At 47.9% G+C, this 27,161-nt stretch overlaps 1 protein-coding gene across 5 annotated transcripts in view; it reads left to right on the top strand.

The window, feature by feature from the left end:
* AZIN2 (antizyme inhibitor 2) overlaps nt 1-13,150 on the top strand; it is a 43,867-nt gene extending 30,717 nt beyond the window's left edge. For 2 of the 5 annotated variants that reach the window (XM_065898198.1, XM_065898197.1), the window contains 2 exons: nt 6,070-6,284; nt 9,392-9,878. In XM_065898198.1, the coding sequence (XP_065754270.1) occupies nt 6,070-6,284; nt 9,392-9,530 (354 nt within the window). In that variant the 3' untranslated portion in view covers nt 9,531-9,878. Of the gene's footprint in view, nt 1-6,069; nt 6,285-6,792; nt 6,812-9,391; nt 9,879-13,079 lie in introns of those variants that run through there. The other 3 variants (XM_065898196.1, XM_065898200.1, XM_065898201.1) reach the window with 3 other exon arrangements.
* The last annotated feature ends 14,011 nt before the right edge of the window (nt 13,151-27,161 follow it).

Genomic DNA, 27,161 nt, shown 5'->3' on the forward strand with positions numbered 1-27,161 from the left:
TGGCACCAGCATCACCACCAACAAAAATTATGTGACTAGAACAAGACACTGAAGTTTATTTTACTCTTATGCAACTGTCTGGATGCAGGCAATTCAGAGCTGGTATAGTGGTTTCATATTCACATGGAACCATATGGCTTTCAGTTGTACCTGTTTCTAGGTGTTGCCCCCATCTTGGTAGGTACAATTTGAAGCTCCAGCCATTATAGGAAATAAGAGAAGTCCCTCTGCCAGTTGTCTTTCAAGGAAATTTCCTGAAAGTACTTATGCTTTTATCTTATGGCCATAACTACCTGCAAGGGAAGTTGAGAAATATAGTCTTTATTCTAGGTGGACATGTGCCCAGCAAACATTGAAGATTGGAATTGCTGGGGTTAGGCAACTAGCAGTCTCTGTCACAAACAAGATAGACTAAAACACTGGATAGCAATAGAATGTAAGTTGGGAGGTAGAGTGACCAAGCTGGTCTTCTAAGATTTTGAATTGTTTGAGCAGAAGGTAAAGATATCGATTAATTTTAGACTTTATGTTAGGTATGCATGTTAAAATGTAAATGTCTAGAGTAACCACTAAAATAATAGAAGTTTATTAAAATAGTTTGGTTTGGAGAGTGGCATAAAAACATAGACCAGCAAAACATAGTTGAGAGCACAAAAAATATCCACATATATCTGGAAACTTGATTTGACAGCACTTGCAAAGCATATCGTTGGGAATTGTTTAACATATGATGCTAGACCACCTGATTGTCCATATGCAAAAAATGAAACTGGATCCCTATCTTACACCACACATATATATAAATTCCAGAGACCAATATAGGAGAGTGTCTGTTTGGCCTTGAAATAGGAAAAAACAGTGAAGAGTATCTTTAAAACCAAAAAGGAAGACTGATGTTTGTCTACATTAAAATGAAGAGCTTCTGCTCATCTGTTCGTGAAAGGAAGGAGGCAATCATAAAGTGGGAGAAAAATACTGAAGCACATATATAATTGATAAGGGATTAGTAGAGAGAATATATGAAGGATTCTTAAAAAGGAAACAGAGACAAGTAAGAATCTTACGAAAATAAGGGGGAAAAAGTGAAGCAGAAAGCAATAGAAATAGGGGCAAAAGACTTTAACAGGCAGTTCACAGAAGAGGAAAGCCAAATAGAAAATGCAAAGGTGCTCAACCTCATTGGTAATCAAGAAAATGCAAAGTAAAAGGAAAACAAGATACATCTTCTACCAGCTAGATTAGAAAAAAATTTAAAGCATGACAATATCAAGTGTTGGTGGCATATAGAGAGTTGGATCTCTTAGATACTGCTAGGTGGAGTTGGTATTTCTACTTTGGGAAACAAGTTGGCATTATTTTGGTAAAGTTAGACATGTGTACACTCTCCCAGCAAGTTCCTAGGTATATATTGCATAGAAACTCTGGGCATGTGTATTTGAAGAGATTTCAGAATGTTCACAGGAGCAATTTCTATAATACAAAACATTGGAAACAACCTTAATGTTGTCTTGATGCTGGGTAGTAATCAAATAAATTACAGTGTATTCCATACAATGAATTCTATGCAGCTTGTTGTGAATTATATCTACATGCATCAGTTGGATGAATCTTGGGAATGTAAGTTTCAAATAAACAAAAAAGCAAGTTGCAGAGATTACATACCCTATATTTCCAATCATATACATTTTAAAAAGTGCAAAATCAAATTCTAAATTGTTTAGGGTTAGGTATACTCATGGAAAAAAGTAAAGCAAAAAAATAATGAAAACAAAATTCTGGATAATGGTTACCTCTGGAGGAGTTTGGGAAGGGACATGTCATTGGGATGGGGATTTCAAAGATAGAGGAAATGTTCTATTTCTTTAGCTGGGCAGTGGGTACACAGATATTCATTTTATCATTATTCTTTTTATTTTACACATGATACAAATATCCTTTTGTATGAATTAAACATTTAACAAAAAATTGAGTCTGTCACTGCTACTTATTAATATTCTGTGATAGGCTCATGTTTATTTTTTGTCATATTGTTTCTAATGTTTAGAAAGATATCCTGGGAGTTTTAATTAGTCGTAGCATATTTAATCTATTAAACTGGAGAGAATTCGTTTTTGCTTTACTCAGCTTTTCTAGCTAGGAGAGGGTAGAGCTCTTGTATTTTATCTCTCCTTTTAAGGTTTTATTATTTTCTTTGAATAAGTATTATTGTGGCCCAAGTACATCCCTGAATTTAGTAATGCTTTCATTACTGTCGTGAGTGAAGACGGTCCCCTGTGTGTTTGAGCTGAGACACTGGCTTGCATGCTGAAACTCACTGAGCTCTTCTAGTAACTACCTCTCTCCCCTTTGTTTGCCAGGTGGGCAAGTGTTATCTGCAATGTGATATTTTATTTCTTCACTTTCTCTATATTGTTTATTTTTTCCCTGCTAGCTATTGCCAGCATTTCTCATGACAGAAAGCTTCAGACTTGGAGTCAGAAGATGTGGGTCTGAGTCCTGGCTCTGCCATATAGTAGCTGAGTAACCTTAGGCAAATTACTTAACCTCTTTGGGCCCTGTTTCTCTCATTTCTTCATCTGGAAAATGAGGGGGCTTAACTTTAATTACTAAGGTTGCTTCTAGTTCTGAAATGAAGCCATTCTAGTGTATCTCCATTAAGTTAGAGTTGGCTCCTTATTTTAAATAGTTTCTCTTCGTTGTGGGGTTTCGTTTTGTCTGTAGTTTTAATCAAGAAGAGATGCTATAGGCTATTGAATGCCATGTTGACATGTATTGGGAAAATTTAATTTGAATTGTAGGTCTATATTTTCCATATTATGATGAAGCCAGTGATTGCCTTGCTCATATCATCCTTGCCTTCCATTTAGAGACAAATTATCTGATCATTGAAAGTGATTCTTTGAATATGAGTGTGGATTTGATTAGCTAGGGATTCATTTTGGATTTTTGCCTATATGTTCACGAGTGAGATTTTGATCATAGGCTTTTATTCTGTTTCCTCTTTTTCCTTTTTGTGTGCAGCCCTTGCTCATGCCATTTTTTTCCCTTTGAAAATATTTCTGTATACTTTATGCAGTATAGGAGTTAATTGATTTATTGTTTAAAAGTTGGGGAACTATTTAGGGATTCCATCAAAGCCATGTGCCATTCTAAATGTTTCACCTTGTTTCATCTGTGGATCTGCTCACCTACTGGGTGTCTTTGAGGAAAGCAGCCATTCAGGTGCAGCTAGGAGGCACCTTGTCGGGGACCACCTGAAGTTCTGCTGCTAACCCCCTCCAGAACCTGAAGCAGGTCATTTCTTCTGAGTTTTCTCATCTGTAACATGGGAATTGCAACTGCCTCCCAGATGAGGTGTGAAGTAGTGGTGGGCATGCTTTGTAAAGTAGGAACCCCCTGCCCTCTCTCTCAGAGGGGGCCCTAGTAGCAGACTGGGCATCTTATATTTTTACAGGTGCCTGTCCATTTCCATTCAGTTTTCCGACTCATAAACAGAGCTGAGACTTACAAGCCTGTCCCCACATGCTTTTGGAACATTTATCTTGCATATTCCTTTTTTGTTTCCTTTTTTTTTTTAAAGGTTTTAAATGATAATTGCATTATTTCCTGTGAAGTTTTAAAATCTTTCTTTTCCACCCATTTTTAATTTATACCACTACTAAGAAGTGAGAGAACTCTGATTATAACTCAAGGGTTCCTTTTTATCTTATTGTGGAAGAATCTTTGGAACCTATTTTCTTAAGGATCCTCATGGATACAATTATATAGCATTTCCTCTCACAATTCTTTAAAGGTTAGCTTATTTTTTTTTTGTTTTTTTGTTTTAAGTTTTTTAAAAATTATTTATTTATTTGGCTGCGTTTGGTCTTCGTTGCTGTGCGTGGGCGAGCAGGGGCTACTCTTTGTTGTGGTGCGTGGGCTTCTCATTGCGGTGGCTTCTCGTTGCGGAGCACAGGCTCTAGGCGCGCGGGCTTCAGTAGTTGTGGCATGCGGGCTCAGTAGTTGTGGCTCGCGGGCTTAGTTGCTCTGCGGCATGTGGGATCTTCCCGGACCAGGGCTCGAACCCGTGTCCCCTGCATTGGCAGGTGGATTCTTAACCACTGCGCCACCAGGGAAGTCCCTAGCTTATTATTTTTTAAGAACTGGAGCTAAGGGAAATAATTCAGAGCAACTAAGATGAATTTTACTCATTAACAAGAAGCTTGTGAACAAGCTTGTTAAGTTATATGAACAAGGATGTATTGGTTTATCTCGCTTTCCTAGAATGTGAGTTTCATGAGCACAGGAACTTTTGTTTTTTTGTGTGTGTGTTCACTGATGCGTCTGCAGCTCCTAGATCAGAGCCTGGCATATAGTAGGTGCTTAATAAGTACCTATTGAATGAATTAATGAGTATAGGATAGTTCTCATGTTTGATTTTAATAACGTGCGTGTTTTCTTTATTAATGAGACAGTGGCTTATGCATTACCCTTTTGTCAACTCTGAGTATTATTTCTGCTTATGGCACCCATGACTCTTCTCAGTCTGACTCATTCCTGCTCCTGGCTGAGGTACTGAAACACCTTTCCGTCATCCTGCATTGGTTTCCTCCGCTGCCTCCTTCTAGGCTCTTTGATGGCTTCCATTCGTACCTTCTTTTTCTTTCTTTTTGGCTCTTCCTCTTTCTCATCACTCATGTATTCCCTATTCATTTATTCATTCATTCACTTAAGAAATATTATTGACAAAAGCACCTACTGTATACCAGACTGCTAGGCTTGGAGGAGATGGGGGTAAACAAGACTGTCGTGATCTCTGGACTCATGGAATTTATAGTCTGACAGGGAAGACAGGCCTGGGTGATACATTTCATAAATATCTAATCATAAATCATAGTACGTGCTATGATGACAAAGCTTGGGGAGCCTTAGGAAAGCTTCCATGAGGAAGCTGAGATCTAAAGGAAAATTAGGAATTGGTAGGTTTGGAGCCTCAGGGAATAGCATGGGGATGGCTGGGGCTGGGGGAAGGGAAGCAGGGTTTACCTGGGGAGCCCAGAGCAGCTGGACTAACTGGAACGAGGGGCTTTCAAGGGCACGATTCAGCCAGGATTCACTCCTGTCCCTCTTTCAGTCATGACTCCTCCTCTAGGACCTGCCTGGCAGGATCCCTACACTGTGACAAACTGCAATGATATCTTGGTTGTCCGCAAATGGCCTATGTTAGATTTCTTTCCTGGATTTGGAAGTCACTTAAAAAAAATTAAAAATTTTATGTCATTGTTAGCTGTGTCTTTGGGTAAGTCACTTAACCTCTCAGAACCTTAGTTTCCCTGAAATGGGAGTAATTCTATCTACCCTGTGAGGTCCTCTGTGACCTCTGGCAGGTCACCCTGTGACTGTCTGTGGGAGGCCCGTCTTCCTCACCAGACTGAGAGCCCGAGGGAGGGAGGGAGGGAGGGTCTAACTCACTGGTGTGCTTCTAGCTCCTGTTACCAGGCCTAGCATGGAAGGAGGGGATCGTGGAGGCCTGCATAGAAGAAGGAGCCCCAGGGCTGGGTCCAGAGGACAATCTCTGATTTGAGGGAGGGGGTAGGGCTGCAGAGGGGGTGACCCACCCAGGGTCTGGAAAGTGGCAGACACACCAGTGAAGGCCCAAGCCGGGAGCTGACAGCAACACCAACAATAATAAAGATAGTGCTAACTTACTGGGCCCTTGCCATGTGCCAGACACTGTTCTACATGCTCTACCTATACTCATTTATCCTTTCAGTAGCCCTGTGAGGTAGGTACTGTTATTATTCCCATTTTACAAATGAGCAAACTGAGGCACAGAGGGATAAAGTATCTTGCCCAAGGTCACACAACTAGCAAGTATTGGAGTCTGGATATAAGACCAGGCACTATGGCTTCAGAGTGTAGGAAGCAATGAATGCAGAGAAGTGGGAGGGCCTTAACTGCAGGCTTAGAGGCCCATCAAGTCTTTATTCTATTGGCTCTGGGAGCCATGCAGGCTTCGGAGGGAGGGGGTGCTCAGGCTGTGCATGTATGCCCAGGAAAGCTGACTGTTGTCATCCTTCTCTCCTGCAGAAACCATCCACGGAGCAGCCCCTGTACAGCAGCAGCCTATGGGGCCCAGTGATCGATGGCTGTGACTGCATAGCTGAGGGCCTGTGGCTGCCGCAACTACATGTAGGGGACTGGCTGGTCTTTGAGAACATGGGCGCCTACACCATGGGCATGGGTTCCCTCCTCGGGGGTGCCCAGACCTGCCGCATCACCTATGCCATGTCCCGGGTGGCCTGGTAAGGGGGCCCTGCTGGGAAATGGAGTGGGGGGAGAAGGGAGCAGCCTGGGCAGAAGCAATAAGGGGAACCCCGGGTCTGGGTCCCTGCTCCTGTGTAACCCAATGTGACAAGTAGCTCTAGGATGCTGATTCCAAGTGAGGCCTGTGCTTGGCTGTGGCCATGAGAGAGACTGAGCTTCCCTTGAGGAGCTCAGAGTCCCGTGAGAGACACAGAAGCAGACAGACACTCCTGATAATGCAGTGCTGGAGGGAGGCGGGCAGGCTCTGGAGGCTTAGAGCCCAGTCCCCAACCCAAGGCCCAGATCTCCCTCCCTGAGGAAGGAAGGATGAAGCCAAAGCCTGGTGGACGAGTGGGAGTTAGGTGGCAGGAGGGGTGGGAAGCAGGTTCCAGGCAGAAGGAACAGGGAGCGAGCATAACTTCAGGAAACTACACGAGGTTGGTCGGGGCTGGAGAAGGAGCAGGGTTGGATCTGGGAAGGGACTTGAAGGAAGTTGAGAGCTTTGAGCAGCTGCAAGCAGGGACTGGTTCGAAGCCTGAGAGACCGCTCTAACTACTGGGTGGATTAAGAGAAGACAAGGCAGATGTAGATAGAGCTGATCACTTGGGTGGCTGCTTTGTGACCTGGGAAAGACAAAGACTCGCCTGCTCACTGAGCTCGCCCACGGCAGGCCAGCAGTGGGATCCAGTGAGGCCAGATGGAAAGAAAACTAACTCTAACCCTAACCCTAACCCGTTGAAACTTTCTGTCAGGTCCTACCTTAGGCACCTTTTGACGATTTCCTTTTACCCACACAAACAGAAGTCACTTGCTTGAGGTCACACAGCTGGTCAGTGATGAAGAGGCCCCCTCTTTGGGGGCTGGGGCAGTTGGGAGGGGCTTTTATAATGGGGCCTCAGGAATGAGTGCATCCTGCGTCCCCAGGGACATGCTGGGTTGTTGAGCCTCTTCCCTGCACCCCCCACCCCCGCCCACCCCCGCCGGAACAGTGCTACCAAATGCCAGGCCTGACGGGGCTCAGTATCAAAGTTGCATGTCATTTATCCAGTCAACAAACCTGTTGTTTCTACTCCCTGCAGGGCCACAGGATAGGCTGATGCCACCATTTTGACATCAGGGGTCTGTTTTGACAAGGCCTAAAAAACAAAAGTAAAAAAAACAATAATCACACAGACTTCCTTATCCCATCCTGGCACCGTCACCAGCAAACACAGTTGGATGAGGCTGCAGGGAGTCAGATGCACTCATTACTTAGGAACACAAAATTCTGATGTATTGAAATGGCCATGTCAAAAAATTCCCCGTATTAAAGGGGCCTCATCAAAATGTCCTACTTTAGAGTCTGGCTCTGTGCTGGGTCCTGGTGGGTAAAAGAGCATCTGAGAACGTGGTGAGCCAAGTCGCGGACCTGCACACACAGACCCTGGCATAGAGAGTGCCAAGGTCACTAGGGAGGGAGGGCCAGCGGGCTGGGGAGGGTGGTCAGGGCTGCTTCTCAGGAGGACTGATGGGAAAGGAGGGCCAGGCAAGCTGACAGGAGGGTGGTCTGGGCCAGGAAGGGTAGGGGCTTCAGAGTCTAGTCCATCCAAAGAATTTTTAGTAGCTCTGGCTGGCTGGAGTGGACTGTGGGGAAGAATAGATCAAGAAGGACCTTGGAGGCCCAGGTTGGACTTGATCTTGAAGGCAGGAGGGAGCCAGTGAGGGGTTCTAAGAAACTTATCTTTCAAAACCCATTTTGAAAGATAAGGAGACAGAGGCTCAGACAGAGGGTGCTTGGCCCAGAGGACCTCCCACCTGAAAGGGAACGGCCTGACTGGACTCTGCAAAGATACTGACTACTGATTTGCACATATCGCCAAAGAGGGAGGCCTTCCTGCAGGTGGGGGACCAGAATAGGCTGGAAGTATGCAGGGAGGGAAGGGAAGATGTAGGTGGAAGAGGAAGGATTTTGTGGGGAAGCAGAACTTGGCAGAAGTAAAGGACAGGCTGTCCTGCTGCCCCTACCCCCAGGCCTCTTGACACTGAACCCAGTGCTCTTTCCCTGTCCTCCTACCCAGCGTCCACCCCTCCTCACCAAGTGTTTACCATGTTACCAGCCTGCTGTTGGGGCCACTAGGCAGTGAGTAACTCAGACATATCCCCTGCCCTGCTATAGGTGGAGGAATATCAGGGAAGCAGGCATTGAACGCTTGTTGCTATGAAGGAGTACACTGGGCTGTGGGACTCAGCGAACGGTTGATGATGCAGGCAGAGGCCGGATGTGCACAGGCCTAGGATGAGACGTGAGCCCAAAAGATGGCTGCTGTGGCTGGCAACCAGGCAGCACTGTTGTGTGTGATGGGAGAGGCTGGCAGGGGCCGGATCCTGTGGGGCCTGAGAGTGGAAGGAAACTGCTGGCGACTCAAGAGAAGGGGTTTGCGTTTTGGGAAGATGAACGTGGGTCAGAATTGTCCGGAGGGGGCAAGACAGATCAGGGAGACTGCACTTTCCCAGCTAGAGATGGTGGTCTCAGCGGGAATGGAGAGAAGCAGGTACCTTTGAGGATGCTCAGGAACTAGGCTCAGCAGGGATCTACTGGGTGTGGGAAGAAGACAATGTGTGGCAAGAGCACGAGCCGTTCATTAACGTGGGGATGTAGGAGAAAGAGCTTGTAGAGTTTTTGAGGGGAGGCAGATGATTCTTTTAAAGTACTAAGCTTGGGATATGAAGAATGTGGGCACTGAAGTGAGCATTGGGTTGAGTCCTAGTTCTGCCACCTTCTAGGGTAGAAGATGTGACCTTGGGGCAGGTAACTTCTGAGTCTCAATTTCCTCAGAGTAAAATGGGGTCGATAATGTCACCCTTACAGGGTTTTGGGAGGATACTAGATACTGTAAGCAAAGTGCCTGGCCCAACAGTGGGCATATCAGTGAACGTGGGTTCCTCTCCCTTGTGGGGGTAGACTATGGGGGAGAAGGGAGCAGCAGAGGAAGAAGGGGCAGCAGGCCTTCCCCTGCCCCTGGGTTCTGCGGCCCCAGTGGCGCCAGGTCTTCCAGTGCAGTGGTCAGCAGTGCCTGGCCTGCAGGCCCCGTGCTGGCTGCCTCCAGGGACCCCCTCTCACTTGCAGGGAAGCCCTGCGAGGGCAGCTGCTGCCTGCAGAACAGGACGAGGACGCCGAGGGCACGTGCAGGCCTCTGTCCTGTGGCTGGGAGATCACAGACACCTTGTGCATGCGCCCTGTCTTCACCCCGGCGAGCATCATGTGAGCAGGGCCCGTGCCCCCGCCCCCGGAGAACCCCAGCGGGGCCGCAGAGACGCCTCTGGGAGCAGAGGGGAAGGTGGCGATCAGGAGTACCCTCTGGCCAGGACTCCGGCGCTCGCTCTGCTGGCCCCACGCTCCCCCTGCAGTGTTTCTGTCCTGTAAATAGGACCAGTCTTACGCTCCCTGTAGTTCAAGTATGCAACATAAATCCTGTCCCTCCTAGTTGTGTCTGCCTCCTCTGCAGCGCCAGGGGCCTGGTCAGCCAGGTATGGGGGTGTTCTTGGGGGTCTCCCTTGGTCTGCTTCCCACCTTTGTAAATATGAAGCGAATAAATATTTAGGTTGTTTAATACGCCAGTGGAACCCGGCGGTTCAGTCCACGAAGCAGCCTGGGTGAGGCCAGGGCCGAGACTTCCCCACCCTACTATGATAACCCCATGCCCTCTGCTTCGGTCCTGACCCGCTGCAGTGTGGGCACCTCCCACTGGCACCCAGCTTCTCTAACTCATCTCTCTCGTCTTCACAAGCTTCCATGCCTGGCTTCGTGAGGAAAGGGGAGCTGTCAGGGTCTGGGGTCGGGGTCACGGTTGTCTCTGTGCGGCACCGGGGCTGCAGCTCATGGCTGGTGAGGGGCTTCTGTGTGAACCCAACAGCCAGCTTAAGTCCCGGCCCAAAGTGGGGAAAACTGAATATTTGACACCGCTTTTGGAAATTCATACCAAAGATAAAGAGCAAAGAGGTGGGTCCCTGGGAGGTTCTGAGGAGACCCCATACCCTTCCTCTCCTTGCAGGTCAGCAAGGCAATCAGAGTAATGCAAATATGTGCTGGTTGGTTTTGCTTATTCAGGCAGTAATTGTTAGAACATGGTTGGCCACAGACTACTGCCACATCCAGTGCCAACGGCTCTGATGCTCATGTCTCCTCAGACACTGGCAGTTCTCTTAAGGACTTCACATTGCTAGGGTCTCAAGCTATGCAACTGGGGTGTGTGAGCCACTTAGCAAAGGAGTTCAGATTTTAGAGTTCCCCCAGCTGCTACTGGTGACCCTAAAGATTTTTCTTCTGCAATTAAAAAAAAATTGAGATATAATTCACATGCCTTAAAATTCACCCTTTCAAAGTGTAGAATTCGGTGGTTTTTAGTATATTCACAGAGTTTGTGCAACCATCACCACTACCTAATTCTAGAACATGTTAATTACCTCAGTAAGAAACCCCATATCCACTAGCAGTCACTCCCCATTCTCCCCTCCCCCAGCCCTGGCACCCACGAATCTATTTTCCATCTCTGTGGACTTGCCTGGTCTAGACATTTCATTGCGATTGTTTTTATATCTTCACTTGAGCTTCTCACTGGGTAAGCCTAGTACAATGTTTTTATTTTCCCACACCACCAAGCAATTCTCAGACACCAGCCGGGCGTCCTACAACTCCACTCAATTCTGACACTACCTACCTAAGAGATAGAATAAGATCCCACAGGTTAAGGGCTCAGTCCTACAAATCGAACAACAGAGCAAGGAGTCTGAACTTAATTCTGCAGGCAGCAGGCAGCCCTATATGCTTCTGGAACAGAAGCATGACAGGGCCTTTGAGAGGATAATTGAAAGCGTATTCAAAAGGGGCCGAGGAAGACCTAGTGGGCTGGTGGTAGCATGCACTTCACCCTCCTTCATCCCCCATCCTGTTTAAGGCAGGCAGCAAGGGAGCCTGATGGGGGTCCAAGTTGTCATCTCTGTCCACCCCTGCTCAGGAGGGGGATTGTGGCTCTCTGGGTGTCCCCGGGTGTCCCCCGCCCCCACCCCCGGCCACTCATTCCAGCTGTAAAGGGACCATACGGAAGGCAACAGGATGTGAGTTCCCAGTCAACCCTCTGCTCCATTTTAAACCCTCTTCCTGGCACCTAGGGGATGAGTAGCTAAGCCCGTGTAAACTTAACCTACAAAATTATCTGATATAGGCTCCTAACAGCCAGAGGGATCTTTTTGAAACACGAATCCGATCTTGTCAATCCTCTGCTGAAAATCCTCCAGTGGATTCCCACTGTGATGCCAATGAAAGTTAAATTGCCTGAGATCTCCGCCCACTTTCCAACCTCATCTCCTGCCACTCTTCTCACCATGCACCGGCCTACTGGCCTCTTTTCAGTTCCTCACGTCTACTGAGTTCTTTCCTGCTTCCAGACCTTTGCCCTTGCTGTTCCCTCTGCCTAAATAGTTCTTCTTCCAGCTTCTCCAGGGCTGACTCATCCCTATCTTAAAGGGCTCACGTTAAATGTCACCTTCTCAGAAAGGCCTTTTCTGTACACCCTATTTAAAGTGGCCCCCCAGCTAATTATGTGGAGTCACATTTTACAGAAATTAGATTCTAAAGGCAGTATTTAAGGCAAGAAACACACAGTCAAAGTTGTCACTGAAAATCCCTGAGAAAGCTATCATATTGGAGGCAGTACATCATTCCTCTCTGTGTTCCTCTAACATACCAGGCGCATTTCCTTATGACCCCAAATAGCTCCATGATCTTTCTCCCTCACACCTTCAGATCTTTGCTCACGTTACCTTCTCAGTGAGGCCCTCCTGACCACGCTCTTTACAACTGTGATACTCCCAACCCAGTATCCCATGATCCGCTCCGTAGCCTCACCTTTTACTCCTGCACCCCACAGCTCATCATCTGACATGCATTTTACTTAGACTTAGGCTCTTAAGGGCAGAGATATGTTTGTTTACTGCCGTGTTCCTAGTGCCTAAAGCACTGCCCACAAACAAATATTCAACAAATAAGTTGAATGAACCTTTCAAGTCTCAGCTTGCGTATCTCCCTTTTCTCTTACTCTCTGCCTGGATATTGCACCTCTGTGCTTTCACAGCGTGCTGCATTTACCCATATTAAAGAACTGTTGATTGCAATGTATTGTAATCTTTCTACACGTCTCCCCGCAAATCTGTTAATTCCACAAAGAGAGGGAATACTTCTCCTACTTGCCAGTGTCATCTGGAGCCTGGGTTTGTGTTTAGCACAGAGTAGGTGCTTAGTGTCTTCGAATAAACTAGTCTTGAGGATGGTGGCGGGGGGGGGGTTACCCCTGAACCTCAAGGCAGGGGTATCTGATCCCTACTCCTCAGCTCCTGAACAGCAGCCTAGATCCTGCGAAGGGCAGGCCACTAACTGGAACGAGCTGGGGTCGCTGCAGGCTTCCAGGGTTGCACCCAGGAGGGGCGCGGGTCCACACACTAGTGAGCCTTAAGTGGGGAGGCATACAGGATGTCTCAAAAGCTCTTTCTGCTCTTCCACTCAGCTGGGTGACCGTGAGGTAGGATTGCCATACAAAATATGGGACGCCCAGTTAAATCTGAATTCAGAAAACGACGGCTACTTTTTCAGTAAACGTATGACCCATGACTATTAGGCGTATCCTTATACTAAAACACTGTTGTTCCCCTGAACTTCAACTTTAACTGGGCGTCCTGAATTTTAGCTGCTAAATCCGGCAACCCTACCCTGTAAGTCCCTGTCTCTCTCTGGGTTCGTTTACCCCATCTGTGCAATGCGGGTATTCCTGTGACACTTGCCTCAGGGACTCCTCAGGCGGAGCAAACCACCCCAAGGCCGTTCCTCCGCTAAAAGGAGTCGTGTGCGAAGCGCGCTGGTCTCGGGAGAGGTTCTCGCTGGGTGAATATGAACAGGCCTCTGTCTCCAGGGGCTCACTTTTCTCATCTGAGCCTCCGAGCCTAACCAGCGTGGAAACGATGCCCTCAAACACCTCCTAATGTAACCTTACACGCTCAGCTTTCAGCCGCTTCAACTACCCGTCACACCCCGGAGTCCCGGCGGACGCGGATTTCCGGCGGCGTGACGTCACTTCCGTGTCAGAGAGCCTCCCAGGCTTCGAGGCCCGTCTTCTGGCGCCCTCTGCTTGAGCGGAGGAGGACTTTACCAAACAGCGAGAAGAGACAGCCGAGTCCGTTGGCTGAAGGACGGACAGACGCCCTCCGCGGCCTCCACCAGTGGAAAATCAAACCTTCGCCGAGGGCGGGCCCCCACGAGCAAGGGGTCCTATTGGCACGCAGGAGGCAGGCAAGGGGGCTACCGGGCCCCTGCCCGGCTACAAAGGCCCACAGTAACACCGGAACTGGGCTTTTGCCCACCAGCTACTTCCGCTTCCCCTTACAAAGTAGGAGCATCCCTGAGTAACGGGGCCAGGGAGCTGTATCGATCTTGGGAGGCTCGTCCCTGGTGTCCTCCCCACTCATCCATTTCATTCCCTACAGGAGACACCCGATGAATTCACGCAGAAAATCATGGGCTTTGAAAGAATTCTTGCAGGCCAAGGTGTTTCACGTTTTAAAATAATAAAGAGTACTCACTGTGTGCCATGCCCTGCCCTCGACCTTGATTCGCACTTTTTCGTTTAATCCGCACTAACCTGTGAAGTGGATATTATGACACAGACTCCGACTCCTCAGTGCCTGTGTTGGAATCCTGGCTCTGCCAGTTATTACCTGTGTTTTCTGTGCCACAGTTTCTGCCAGCTGTAAAATGGAGTAATACACCTACCGCATATCCTAATTCTAAGGATTAAATAAATTAACATATTTAAAGTGCTCAGAATAGCAGCTGATCTGTGGTCACCATAGGAACCACTTAGGTCATTTCCATTTATAAATTAGGAAACTGAGGCTTAGATATGATGTAACTTGTCTAGAATAGATAGTAACTAGTGGAGGCAGGTTGGGAAGCATCTCTGCCTACTCTGGAAGAACCTCTCAGTCATACTCACCCAGCCCTCTTCCTATGGAAGCCTGTGTGGACCAGAATTGCCTTTAGAGCAGCACATGTGTTTATTTAGTAGGACACTATTACAAAATGACTGCTCTCTGGGCATTTAATAATGCCAGTTAAGATGGTGAGATTCTATAACTAGTTCTATACATCTCCATTGAAGATGGTGAGGCTGCAAGATCCATCTCCTGCTAAATTACATTGATATAAAAATCAGCAGAAACGAACTTCTGAACATGTCGACTTTGAGATCCAAGTGGAGATAATTATAATTTGGTGTGCTAAGTGGTGTGTTAGTGGAAAGCACAGGGTGCCAAGGGAAGTCTGATTAGGGATAGACGTAACTGCCTGCTCGAAGTTAGGATGGACTTGGCAGAAGCAATGGATGGAAGCAGAAACCTTGATGGGTGAGTAGGAGTTGGCCAGGTAGAAAAGTCTGGGGAGGTGGAGGGAAGCATTCCAAACCAGGGAAGTGGCGTGTAAAGGGATAGAAGTGCGATAATTCAGAGCTCTTTCTTAGGAACTGGAGTACAGGATGGAAGATGAGAATGAAATAGTGATTGAGGAATATTATGAAGGGTTATGTCCTAGTATCAGCAAGTTAACAGAAGTTTCTGAGAGAGGGAGAGAAGAGATCAGCTTTGCACTTTAGGTGGCTCACTAGGAGGCAGTGATGAGGTTGTGGTAGGCAGGCTCTAAGATGTCCCCAGTGATCCCAAACCATAGCGTTCACATACTGATATGATTCTCTCTCCTTGAGTATGGACTGGGCTTATTGATTCCATTCTAATGAATAGAATATGTTAGAAGTGATGGGTTACCGTTTCTGAGATTAGATTACAAAAGGACTGTAACTTCTGTCTTTGGCACCTTCTCTTTCTTGCTCACGTGCTCTTCGGGAAGACATCTGCCATGTTGCAAGCTTCCCTATGGAGAGGTTTAGGTGTCCAGGAACTGATGTTTCTGTCCACTAGCAAGGACTTGAGGACTTCTAATAGCCACATAAGTGAGCTTGGAGGTAGATCCTCCTCCAGGTGAGCGTTGGCATGACTGTAGCCCTGGCCAGCACTTGGTGGCAGCCACGTGAGAGACCCTGAGCCAGAGGCACCCCTAAGCCATGCCCAGATTCCTGACCCACAGAAACTTTGAGGTAATAAATATTTGTGGTTTTAATTTTTAACAAAAATTTAAGGTAATTTTAATGCAGCAATAGTTAACTAGCTAATAGAGAGGGATTAGAAGCAAAGAGAAATCGGGGGGGGATTAGGAGGGGACACTTGTTCTAGGTCAGGGAAGAGATGATGAGAATCTGGATTGGGGCAGCAGCTGTGGGGGTAAAGAGCAGGGAACGGATTTGAGATAGGTCTGGAAACAAAGGAAAGACATTTGGCAATGGAGCTGGATGTGGGAATGATGGAGGAGGTGCAGGAGAGAGCAACACCAGTGTTTGGTAACACAGGGGGTGGTGTTAGCTAGAGTTGCCAGCATGCAGGCCACTGGGGATGAGTTTAAAAAGTAGCTCCTTGAGATTTCTGGCAACAACAAGATAGATCAACAAGCAGACTCTAGGTTGGACAAAGAGAACAGTCACTGCGGTCTGGGGAAAAAGTACTGCAGAAAAATAGAATCAAGGGAGTAAGAACTGGAAGGAACTCTCTTCCCTGAATTAGGTTTTCTTGTCAAAGCGTATGGTATACTACTCTCCCCTTCATCTGGTCATTCATTCAGCAAATATGTATTAAGTGCCTTCTCTGTACCAGGCACTATCCCAGGCACTGGGGATGTAAAAGTGAGCACAAAAGTCTCTGCCTTCATGGCATTCCTATCTTCATTGCAGGAAGAGAAACAAGATTTTTGGCTTCTGGTTCTTGCTCTCTCCAACATTGCTTCTGTCTTAATCTTTGACGATTTCAATATACACAGAGATGATCCTTCCAACATTGTTCTCTCAGTTTCTTGCTTCAGAGATCTTGTCCTCTCTGTACCTCAGGCACTCACTCCATGGTCATACCCTAGACCTTATCATGAATCTAATGCTCTAAACAATACCCCATGTCTTTCCAATTATTCTCCCTCCTGTTCTGACCCCATCAATCCTTCCATGCCAGGAAGTGAAATCTATTAATCCTACATTTTGCATTATCTCTCTCCCTGTTAATGTCCTCTCCTCCAGTTATATCAGTCAGGATAGGCTAGGTACTGCTGCAGTAACAAATACTCCCAATATTTCAGGCTTATATTTAAGGCTTACATTTTAAGCTTTAATACAACGAAGAAAGATTTATTTCTTTCTCGCACAACTTGAACATCGTGGGTCAACAGAAGGCTCTGCTTTTCATAGTCAGAAACCCAGGGTGATGGAAAAGCCACCATCTCAAATAATGTTGGTCACTATGGGAGAAGGAAAAGCCACCATCTCAAATAATGTTGGTCACTATGGGAGAAGGAAAAGAGAACTCTGGAGGGTCATGTTGGCAATTAACTGCTCCATCTAGAATCTGTAATCTGATTGGCCAGAACCAGTCACATGGCCATACCTAGCCTCAAGTGGACCGGAAAGTGCATTTCTACCCAAAGTCCAGAAGCAAGCGGTGGGGTTGGAGAACTGGAATATTTGTGAATAGCACTTAGAGTTTCCCATGCCAGCTGAAATTCCATGGTTAATCTTTATCATCACTTCCTTGCATTCACCCTCTACTTCCTTGCCTCTTTTTCATTTGTTGTATGTGTACTCTCTTAGGAAAACCACAACTCTGGTTAAATATAACTTTCCACCTTCACCCATGAAGCTGAAAACTCCTCTTAGAGTTGCCAGAAACTTCTCAGGACAGGACCTCCAGCTTACCCTAGATTGGGCCAATATTCCTGCCTTTCATACTTCAGGATTGGAGGTGAGGTGTGGGCAGGAGCATTCAGAGAAGACTTCATTGAGGGAGGAAAGAAACATTTGTGAATTGATCTCCTACCGTGGACCACTGTGTATGCATAACTACCCTGGACTATGCCTTAAAGATTGGGGAGGATTTGCCTCTTTGGTCACCAGAGAGGAAAGGAGGAAGATATGTCGGATGGAGTGATGGGGAGGAGATACCCAAAGATGTGCAGGTGGGAAGTAGATTTAGTGTGTAGGGGCAGCAATGATGATGAGACATGTTGCTCCTGCCTCCTAAGCCTCTCTTGAGTTCCACTGTATCTTAATATTCCTGCTGCTGCTGCCAAAGTCTACCATCATAATCTTTACCTCTCCTCTCTCTTCAACTCCTCCTAGCCGATCTCCCTAACTCTAGCCTCAATTCCTGTCCAGTCCATTCTTTAAGTGGAAGTTAGAGTGATCTTCCTAAAATTATCTATCTATATCTATCTATCTATATCTATCTATCTATCTATCTATATCTTATCATGTTACTTCCTGGCTTGAATCTCTTCAGGGGATGCCCACTGCTTTCAGAATGAAGCCAGGACTTCTTAGCAGGTCCTTTGCTGCCTTGAAGGTTCTAATCTGTGCTGTCCATTATGTTAGCCACCAGCCTCATGTGGCTATGGAGTACTCAGAATGTGGCTAGTCTGATTTGAGATGTGCCATAAATGTAAAATACACCCCAGATTTCAAAGACATAGTTCAAAGAGAAGAAGGTAAAACATCTCATTAGCAATTTTAAAATATTGACTATATACTGAAATGATAACATTTGCCTATATTGGGTGAAATAAAATATTATTAAAATTAATTTCACTAATTTCTTTTTACTTTTCAAAATGTAGCTACTAGAGAATGTAAAAGTACATATGTGGCTCACATTATACATATAGTGGACCATGCTGACTGTATACCCCACCAGTTTCATCTCTCTGCACTAGGTTAATTTTAGTTAAAGTTTTTTCATTAAACTGAACAGAAACTGACTTTGAAAGGAATGAAAATTAAAAGTTTGGGGGAATTGATTGCAAGGGGCTTCAGAATCAAAGGGATTATTGATGAATGGGTCTGGAAAGGAGCAGGGCAGCTCTAAGGGCCTCAGAAGCAGAGGTTCACAGACATTGATGTAATTCAGCTCCATTTCTGGGTCTCACATTCCACATTTCAAGTTCCTAGGAAGAGAGAATCTGATTAGATCAGTTTAAATCGGTGTGTCTACTCCTGGATCACTCCACTGTGGCTGAGGAAAGAAGGACTCATTGTGAGCTGACTACTGCACAGTTCCCACCCTCAACCCTCCAGCTACTATGTTCCTAAAAGGCGGTATAAGCACTCTGGCCTCTAGGAGTCAGTAAGCTTTTTCTGTCAAGGGCCAGATAGTAAATGCTTTATGCTTTGTGAGCCACAGCGTCTCTTTGACAACTATTCCACTCTGCTGTGTAGAGCGAAAGCAGTCAGAGACAATACGTAAGTGAATAGACATGACTATATCTCAATAAAACTTTACTTATAAAGCTAGAAAGTGGTCCATAGTTTGCCAGCACCTTACCTTGTACTTCCTGTTCCCTCTGCCGGTACTGTCCTTTCCCACCTTCCTTCCAGCAAGCACCTAGTCATCCTTCAGTTGTCAGTTTAGATGCCACTTCTTGGAAACTTTCCTTAACCCTCCTCCCCTGGCTAGTTAGTGGTCTCTTCTTTATGCTCCCCCAGACTCCTGTACCCCATCCAAGCGCTTCTCATACTCTGTTGTCATTGTTCTGTTACGGCCACTAGATTATTAGCCTGGGTCTCATTTGTTGTTATAAACCCAGCACCTGGCATGCCCGGCACATGGTACACACCTGAGTGTCACTGGATGAATGGAAGAAGCCGTGAACCTGCGGCTGGCAGACAGAGCAGATATCCTGAGATCTTAGGGCAGTGGTGAGAATTCTGGGCTTTTGTATTAGCTGCATGAAACCCATTTCCTCACTTTGTTGCTCCTCTGAATCCCAGGGCTCAGGCGGTAGACAGGGAGAGAGGAGGCTCCAGGCCGGGCAGGGGTCCAGGGATCAGGCAATTTCCATGCCATCCAAGCCTTGCCTGTCAGGGGCCTTAGGGCTGTGTTCCCCCTAAGAACCATGTAATAAGCTGAAACACCATGACCTCAGGAAAGCACTGGTGATGGGAGTGTTTAAAAATATGAGAAGTGGAAAGTTCTAAGGACTGCAAGCCTCGGATGATATGATAAGCCACACCCCAACTGGGTGAAACTGGGAGTGCTCTCATCCAGTCCCTGGAGGAGGACTTCCTGCTCCTTGGTCAGGTTCCCTGTGGAGGCCCCACGAGGCAGGGGGCATCACAGGGAACTAGGGGGGCAGTGTGTGGCCAAGGGTAGCCTTGGTCTCATAGTTAATGAAGGCCACAGTTCCTTGACCTGAGAGGTTGATGAGTAATTTCCAGCAGAACCTGGACAAGGGTACAGGAGACTATGAGGCCCCACACGTGGTTGTGGCCTCTGTGAGGCTTCATCAAGCTCAGCACATCATCCCTTGTTGCCTCAAGAGAGTAAGGAGAGTTTCTCCTCTTAAGGAAGACAAAGAATAAAGCTGAAATAGAACCTCTCTGTCCTTATGGTCCTTGAGTGACTTACCTGGGCCCCTCATGTGGATGGCAGGCTGGGGTGGGTGACCCGAGACCACCGACGGCAGGTCTTCCATAAGATGCAGCTTATGACCAGCAGAGTGGACGAGGAGAGCAGGGTTGGGATGATAATCACTGCAGCCTGCAAGCCACCCACGTCTGGCCGAAGGGATGGAGGCATCAGGGCAGCGGTAGTAGACTGCTCCCCAGGGGCAGGCTGTGCCCCTGCCCTCAGTAGCTGTGACCCACACAATACTGGGCTCCCAGGTCTGGAGGAGGCATGGTACAGAGCAAGAACAGGCTTGGAGGCAAAGATTGAGTGACCTCAGACAAGTAGCCAAAAGTACTTTTCCCCAGTGTTTGGCACTTGTTGCTTGGTACGTGTTTGTGGACTAAAAGGGAGAGAAGTGATGCTAATAACACCAGGTGCTTCATATACCTTGACTTATACAGGTTGGCAAGATGCTATTCCCATTTACCAGATGGAGAAGGTGAGATGCAGGGGCTGCCCCTTTGCCTCATATTCAACCCTTAACCACATGACCTCATTTCCGGACTCCTATCCCTAGCACATGCTGTTCCCTCTTCCTGGAACACTTTCCCCAGCTGTTACTCATGCTGCAGGTTTCAGCTTCTGTGGTACCTCCTGCAGCAGGCCCCTCTTCTCTGAGTTCCTGCACCTCCCCTATTGTTCTAGCCCAGCCCTCCGCACGTGTGCTGTGACTGTCTGGTCACTGTTGGCTCTTTGCTGGAGACCTGAGATGCACCTGTCCTTGCTCATCTCAGTGCTAGCACATCGTAGGCACTCAGTAGGGATTTGTTAGGTAAGTAATTGAATGGGAGAGTGAGGGAGTGGAGAGGACAGTGGGACTCTCTAGGAGGAAAGCGGGGATGGGGCTCCTCTGGCCCAGCCCTCCCCCACCCACAGGTAATGCTACCTTTTCTCCTTGGGGACATGCCCAAAGTCAACACTTCCCTGGAAGGAGCTGGGGGAGGGAGGACCCAGGCTGGGCTGAACAAACACGGCCTTCCCCACCTGACTGCCCCACCCCCAATCAGTTCTGGGCATTTGACTCCAGTCCAAGGACTGTTTCTGGTTCACCAGCTTCCCTCTGTGAAAACTGGTCAGTGCTATGTAGGAGGTGAGGGTGGGCTGGGAGGCACAAAGCCTGGATTCACCTAGCTCTGCCATGAACATGCTGTGTGACCTTGAGGAACTCACCTCCCCTCTCTGGCCTCAGTTTCCTCAACTGTAGCTGGGGAAGAATGATCCCTGCACACATCACAGTGGTATGGGTATGGGAGGATAATAACGAGTATGGGTTTGGGAGTCACACAGCCCTGGGTTCGAATCTGAGCTTTACCACTTAATTGGAAAATCATCTTAACTCTCTGGACTTAGTGTTCTCATCTGTAAAATGGGAATAAAATGGTACCTCCTCTCAGGCTTGTTGTAAGGATTAAACGAGATGACAGCTAATAATATGCATTCTGTTAATGATCCTTCAAGGCCTGGCGTACAATTAGGTTTAACAAATCATAAGGGTGTTCGGGGGCTTGGAGACAAAAGAGAGCATTAGGAAACGTGGGCTTGAATTGGGTTACAGAATTTTAGAGCTGGGAATGTGCCTTAGGAACCTTGTGGTATGTCGGTGAGGAGACTGAGACCCACCCCTAAACTTGCCCCAGAGTGGAGGAGTCTTGTCCAAGATCACACTTAATTCCACACTATTTGGCTGGTAAATTCCTGGGGAAGAGCATGGGCTTGGGTTGGGAAATTGGGTATTTGCTTTGGAAAACTTTCAAGTGGCTCAGCTCCTTCCCCCACCCTCCCCCCACCTCCATCTGCCCCCGTTCCTCCCCCAATCTGGTCAGTATGCGGGAAAGCTGGCTGAAGAGCTGGCTGAAGTGCAACGGCAAGTGGCACTCCTCCCCTCACCCCCCACTTGATTCCAGAGGCCCTTCTCCACCTCAAGGTCAGGATCACCCAAGTCCCCTACCCCCCAGGATTGGAGGATCCAAGGGTCCAGGAAAGCAGCCGAGGAAAGGGCAAGGCAGGTATCTACTTACTGCACCGGTGGGCAGCAGTGGAGAAGTTACAGGGGGGCTCTGAGCCCATCATTGAGGTGTTGGGGGCTTCGCTCAGGAGGGGTGGAGGCAGCAGGTGCTCAAGGCCTTCCTGGGCCTTCCCTTCCTGAAAGTAGGGGCAGGCCAAGGTTACACCCTGGAGCAACAGGTTCTGGCCCACTGTTGTAGCAGGCTCCCTACTCAGAATGGGGCTTAGAAAGAGCAAGCTTCTAGGCGGGCCCTCAAGGTCAAACAACCTGACTGTATTAAACTGATGCTGTAGAAGACTATTTAACAGCATGGAAAAAAAATAAGTGGAGAAAAAAATAGGCTATGGAACAATAGGAGAGTGTGCTCGATTTTGGTAAATAATACTCACATGGAAAATAAAAACTGCAGACCTTATCACCCAAACGCTAGCTGTTCAGAGTGGTTATCTCTGAACAGTGGTTGATGGGTAATATTTACTCTGTGTGTCTTGACTGTATTTTCCAAATTTTCTACGATGAACATGTTATAAGAAAAGAATTTACTTAGGAAAGCAACACGTTTCAAATGAGCAAGCCTTTTGACCAACAAATTCTATTTGTAGGAATTTACAGAACTCATAGGAAATAAAGGGTGAACATATTTTTGTAAAAGAAAATTCTATTTTTGTTTATGCATGAGGAAGAATGTCTGGAAGGACCTGCACCAAACTGTAAACAGCTGTTGACTCCTGGGAGTGGGATGGGGGGATTTTCTGTTTTATGGTCTTACATCTATTTGAATTTTTTGCAATAAGCAGAAGTTATTTTATAATTGAAAAAAGAAAAAGACAAACAATCAAACAATGTCCCTGGTCTTTGCCGGCTCTTCCTGGTTCTTTCTGTTCACAATCTGGCTGGGGGTGGTCAGTGTGCTCACCCTGGGCATCTTTAGGGAGGAGCCATCCCGAGTCTCTAAGCTCTCTCCCAACTTGGAGATGGAGTGATGATTCCAGCTTGGGCCCTAACAAGTTCCAGCCAGCAAATATTTTCTGAGACACTCTCTGCACCCATGTCCCCGGGGAACAGGATCCCTGCTTTGGGATGCTCATGGTCTAGTGGTCGTGGAAGACCCTAAGTGCTACAAGGGTCCAGAGCATTAGTTCTGCCGGATCTGAACGACCAGGGCAGCGTCACCTTGAATGGGACGTGAAGGATGAGTAAGATTTCAACAGGAAGGGAAAGGAGGGCAAGGGCATTCTAGGAGGCGGATGGGTATTACAGAAGCGCAGGTGTTAAGGACCAGAACCTGCTTAACATTTTCCATCTGGGATCCTAACATTCTGAGTGCTCTGATTCTAACATTATACGCACCATGTTTTTCTCCTCCACCGTGAGACCCCCAAAACAGAAAGGCAGTTGTTGTGTCACCATTAGCCTGCCGGGTATTGGTGAGGGGGAATGAGGGCTGAAAGCTTGGCCAAGAGTAGGACTTGGATCGGTTCGGTGCATGGGAGCCACGGTCATTTCTTGCTGGGTCTGTGCCCACACAGTAACAGCTGCTGTGGTGCTGCCCATGTGGAGTCGTAAGAGTTCTCCTCTGCCTTCCTATCCCTATTATTATCTTTCTCCCACCTGCTTGGTGTGGTGCCTGGAATCCCACCACTAGCAACTCTTTAAGAGAGGTTTCTGGGACTTCCCTGGAGGCGCAGTGGTTAAGAATCCACCTGCCAATGCAGGGGACACGGGTTGGAGCCCTGGTCCAGGAAGATCCCACATGCAGCGGAGCAAATAAGCCCGTGAGCCACAACTACTGAGCCTGTGTGTCACAACTACTGAAGCCCGCGCCTACAGCCCATGCTCCACAACAAGAGAAGACCACAATGGAAAGCCCGTGTGCCGCAACGAAGAGCAGCCCCCACTCACTGCAACTAGAGAAAGCCCGCACACAGCAACAGACCCAATGCAGCCATAAATAAATAAATAAATAAATTTATTTATTTATATTTAAAAAAGAGGTTTCTCTTATAAATGTGCATGGGTCAGGGAGGGAGGCATTGCAAACCATAAGTCAGTTACCCCGAGGAACACAGGAGGGTAAGTTTTGTTGGAGGAACGAAAGGGATGGAGGAATGCATTCCAGAAGTGTGACAGAGGGAGGCCCTTAAAGAAGAAGGGGTGGTGGTGAAGGGGGTGGGCACTGCTGGACAAACTCCATGAGGCTGCCTCGAGTTAGAACCTTAGAACCGGGGGCTGCCCCGTAGCCCAGGGCCACCCATCTCTCTTGTTGAACCAACGAGGAGTGGGCACCCATAAGGTGGTGGTGCCAGGAGCTGTCCAGGGTCACTGGTGAGTCAGGCACCAAGTCAGGGCCCCCTCCCAATTTAGCAGTTTTGCCCAGATCTCAACCCTCAGTCTGCATCTGTGGGATGCACACACCTCCAGCTGGTCTCGCTTTTTCTGGGACCTCCTGGGGCCCTTATCTGCTTTTCCCAGTGGCAGAGGAGAGCTTCTGGGCCCCAGGGCCCCACTCCTTGCTTGTAGATCTGGTAGCTTAGTCATGGAGGGGCTTTGCCTGGGGTGTGCAGTGGGCAGAGGAAGCAGGCCCAGGGGCTCAGCCTACAGGGAGTGAGGGAAAGCCCCTTCTCCGGGGAAAAAAAATTCCAAATCCCCGACCACCTGGGGTAGCAGGGCTGACAGTAGTGCCATGGAATCAGGGGATGCCCTCAGGTCAGTGTCCTCACTTACCTGCGACTCCCCGTGGCTCCAGTAGCTGCCCAGGTGGCTTTGTCCCTGCTGTGGCTAGTTCTGGCTCTGGCTCTGCTGCCAGAAAGGGAGGTACCAGGTGTGGGTAGGCACCGACTGACTCTGCCCTGGAGGAGGGGCTATGGAGGCCCAGGCCAATTCTCCATTCTCTTCGGGGAGGAAGATGGAGAAAGGTACCCACTGTTGGTGCCTGGAGCTGCAGGGACACAAGCCACTCCCCTTCTCCTTCTGCTCTGATGCCAGGTTCCCAGGGGGTGGGAGGAGGCATCAGCGTCCACAGTGGGGAGATGAAAGGTTGTGTGGAAGGAGCCGATGGCTGTGAGTCTGCAGACCTGGGTCTGGGCCTGGCTCTGCCTCACGGGCTGGTGACTTTCCTTTTGGGCCTCAGTTTTCTTACCTGTGAAATGACGGCTATCGTGGAATCTGTGATGCTGGCTAGCATGCTCAGCTGGGCTAACTCCACCCCAGAGAGAGCTTCCTGACTCTGCTTTGCTCCTCTTCCTCACCGAGGAGCTAGAGCCACCACTCTGAGGGCACCCGTACACCCCGCTGACCTTTTAGTTATGGGGACCCTTCTCCTCTGAGCACCACCCACCTCAGCCCCGCCCCTGCCCCCTCCCACCTGGCCCTCTGTGCTCCTTTCTCTTTCCTGAGTGGGAGGCCCTCTCAGCTGGCCATTCTCCCTCCTCAGTGACTGGGAGCCAGGACACCTGGCTTCTGGCCTTGGCTCTGCCATGTGCTATATGACCTTGAGCTAGAAACCAACTCTCTCTGCGCCTCTGGATTGGGCTGGAGGAGCCCCAAATCCTCCAGCATTCAGACTTGATCACATCATGACCCACAGTTTTGGGGAGCTCACCAGGGCCTGGGTTTTGTTCCGCTGGCTCCAGCCTCTTGAAAGGCCCTCCCTTGTCATGACACCAGAGTAGGAAGCCCCTGGTTCTCTGGTCCAAAGTGTCCACTCTTCCCCTAGTTCACTGAATTCCTAGGGAGAATGGGGGGCATTTTGTAATAGAAATATGATAGAACTGTCAAAATTTTGAAAGAAGATGGAAGACTGTTCTTTTCTCTATCTAGGGTAAACAAAAATCCACATAATTTAATCCAGACAGAAAAGAAAAACAAAGGAAACTGAGCATATTTCAGAATAAAAGTATCCCCCCCCCTGCTATTTTTTGGAGGCTGTGCTTCCTGAATGCATCTCTAGTTCTCTCTCCTTCCCTCTCCCTCCCCCCTCCCTCTCCCTCCCCCTCCCCTCCCCCTCCCCCCTCTCACTCCCTCTACTTCTGATTTCTGCTCTGCTTCCCATCACCCCTTGTTCCCCAGAGACACTGGCTAGAATTGTAGGTGTCCCAGAGTAAGGAGAACTCATCATGCCCTGGTGGCCAACGACAATTCAGCACCTTGGCCAGCACACCACCCCTCCCCCGACCTCACCACTCCTGGCTACCTGCATTTAAGCCTGTGACATGGTCCTTTGCGATGGACATTCTGGTGGAACATTTGAGGATAGCGAACAGGGCAAGAGTCAGGCAGGAGGGGAAGAAGCCAGGAATTCTGCCCAGGTGTGAGCAGTCAGCCTCCCAGGATGTCCTCTCTGGCAGGAGGGAAGGCCCATCCCTAGAGCCCCTGAGCTGAGACTGTGCTGTCAAGAGACCTTATTTCCTCTCTCCATCTTCTTCTCCTTCTCCCTCTCTTTTCCCCCACCCCACGTTGGGCCCTCTCCCCCTCCCTTTCAAAGCTGAGCTAACGGGAGACTGTTTAACTTCACTGTTTCTATAGGAGCCTGTTGTAGTTTAACTCCTGCACACCAGTAGCTGAGACGAACAAAGGAGAGACTCCAGGTCCAACTATTCATCCTTTCTTTGCACTTTAAAAAAAAAGAAAAACACACACAAAAAAGAGACCTTATCTCTGTTTCTTGTTCCTGCTGCCTGCTGCCACCCCAGAGAGAAAGACCCAGAGCTAATGGCCTTGTTAGGTGCTGAGCAGGCCAAGCCCTGGGGCCAACATTAGACTTAGAGAATCCTGGATCATTAGAGCTAGTACCTTGGCAATCAGTTAACTAGATCCCTAGCCCCTCTCTAATAGAGATGGAGAAACAGAGGTCGAGGAAGGGAGAGGGACCCGCTCAGGGTCACATAGTGCCTTCATGAGTTCACCTCTGACCTGGGAAGTACATGAGGCGGAGCCTGCAGACGAGACTTGACTCACAATTGTGTAATTCTTTTTTTTTTTTTTATGGCAACGAATGTTAACTACATTTATTATGGTGATCATTTTGCAATATATACAAACTTTGAACCATTATGTTGTACACCTGAAAGTAATATAATGTCTTATGTCAATTATACATCAATGAAAAAATAGTTGGTTTCTCAACCTCATGACAACTAGGTTTAATAATCTTAACTATTGGCATGAATCGACTATACCTAACAGTTTTAAATGTCTGTACATAAGCAATCTTTTGTTTTTTTTGTGGCACGCGGGTCTCTCACTGTTGTGGCCTCTC

This window comes from Phocoena phocoena, chromosome 1 (assembly GCF_963924675.1).
Source record: "Phocoena phocoena chromosome 1, mPhoPho1.1, whole genome shotgun sequence".
Taxonomy (NCBI): domain Eukaryota; kingdom Metazoa; phylum Chordata; class Mammalia; order Artiodactyla; family Phocoenidae; genus Phocoena; species Phocoena phocoena.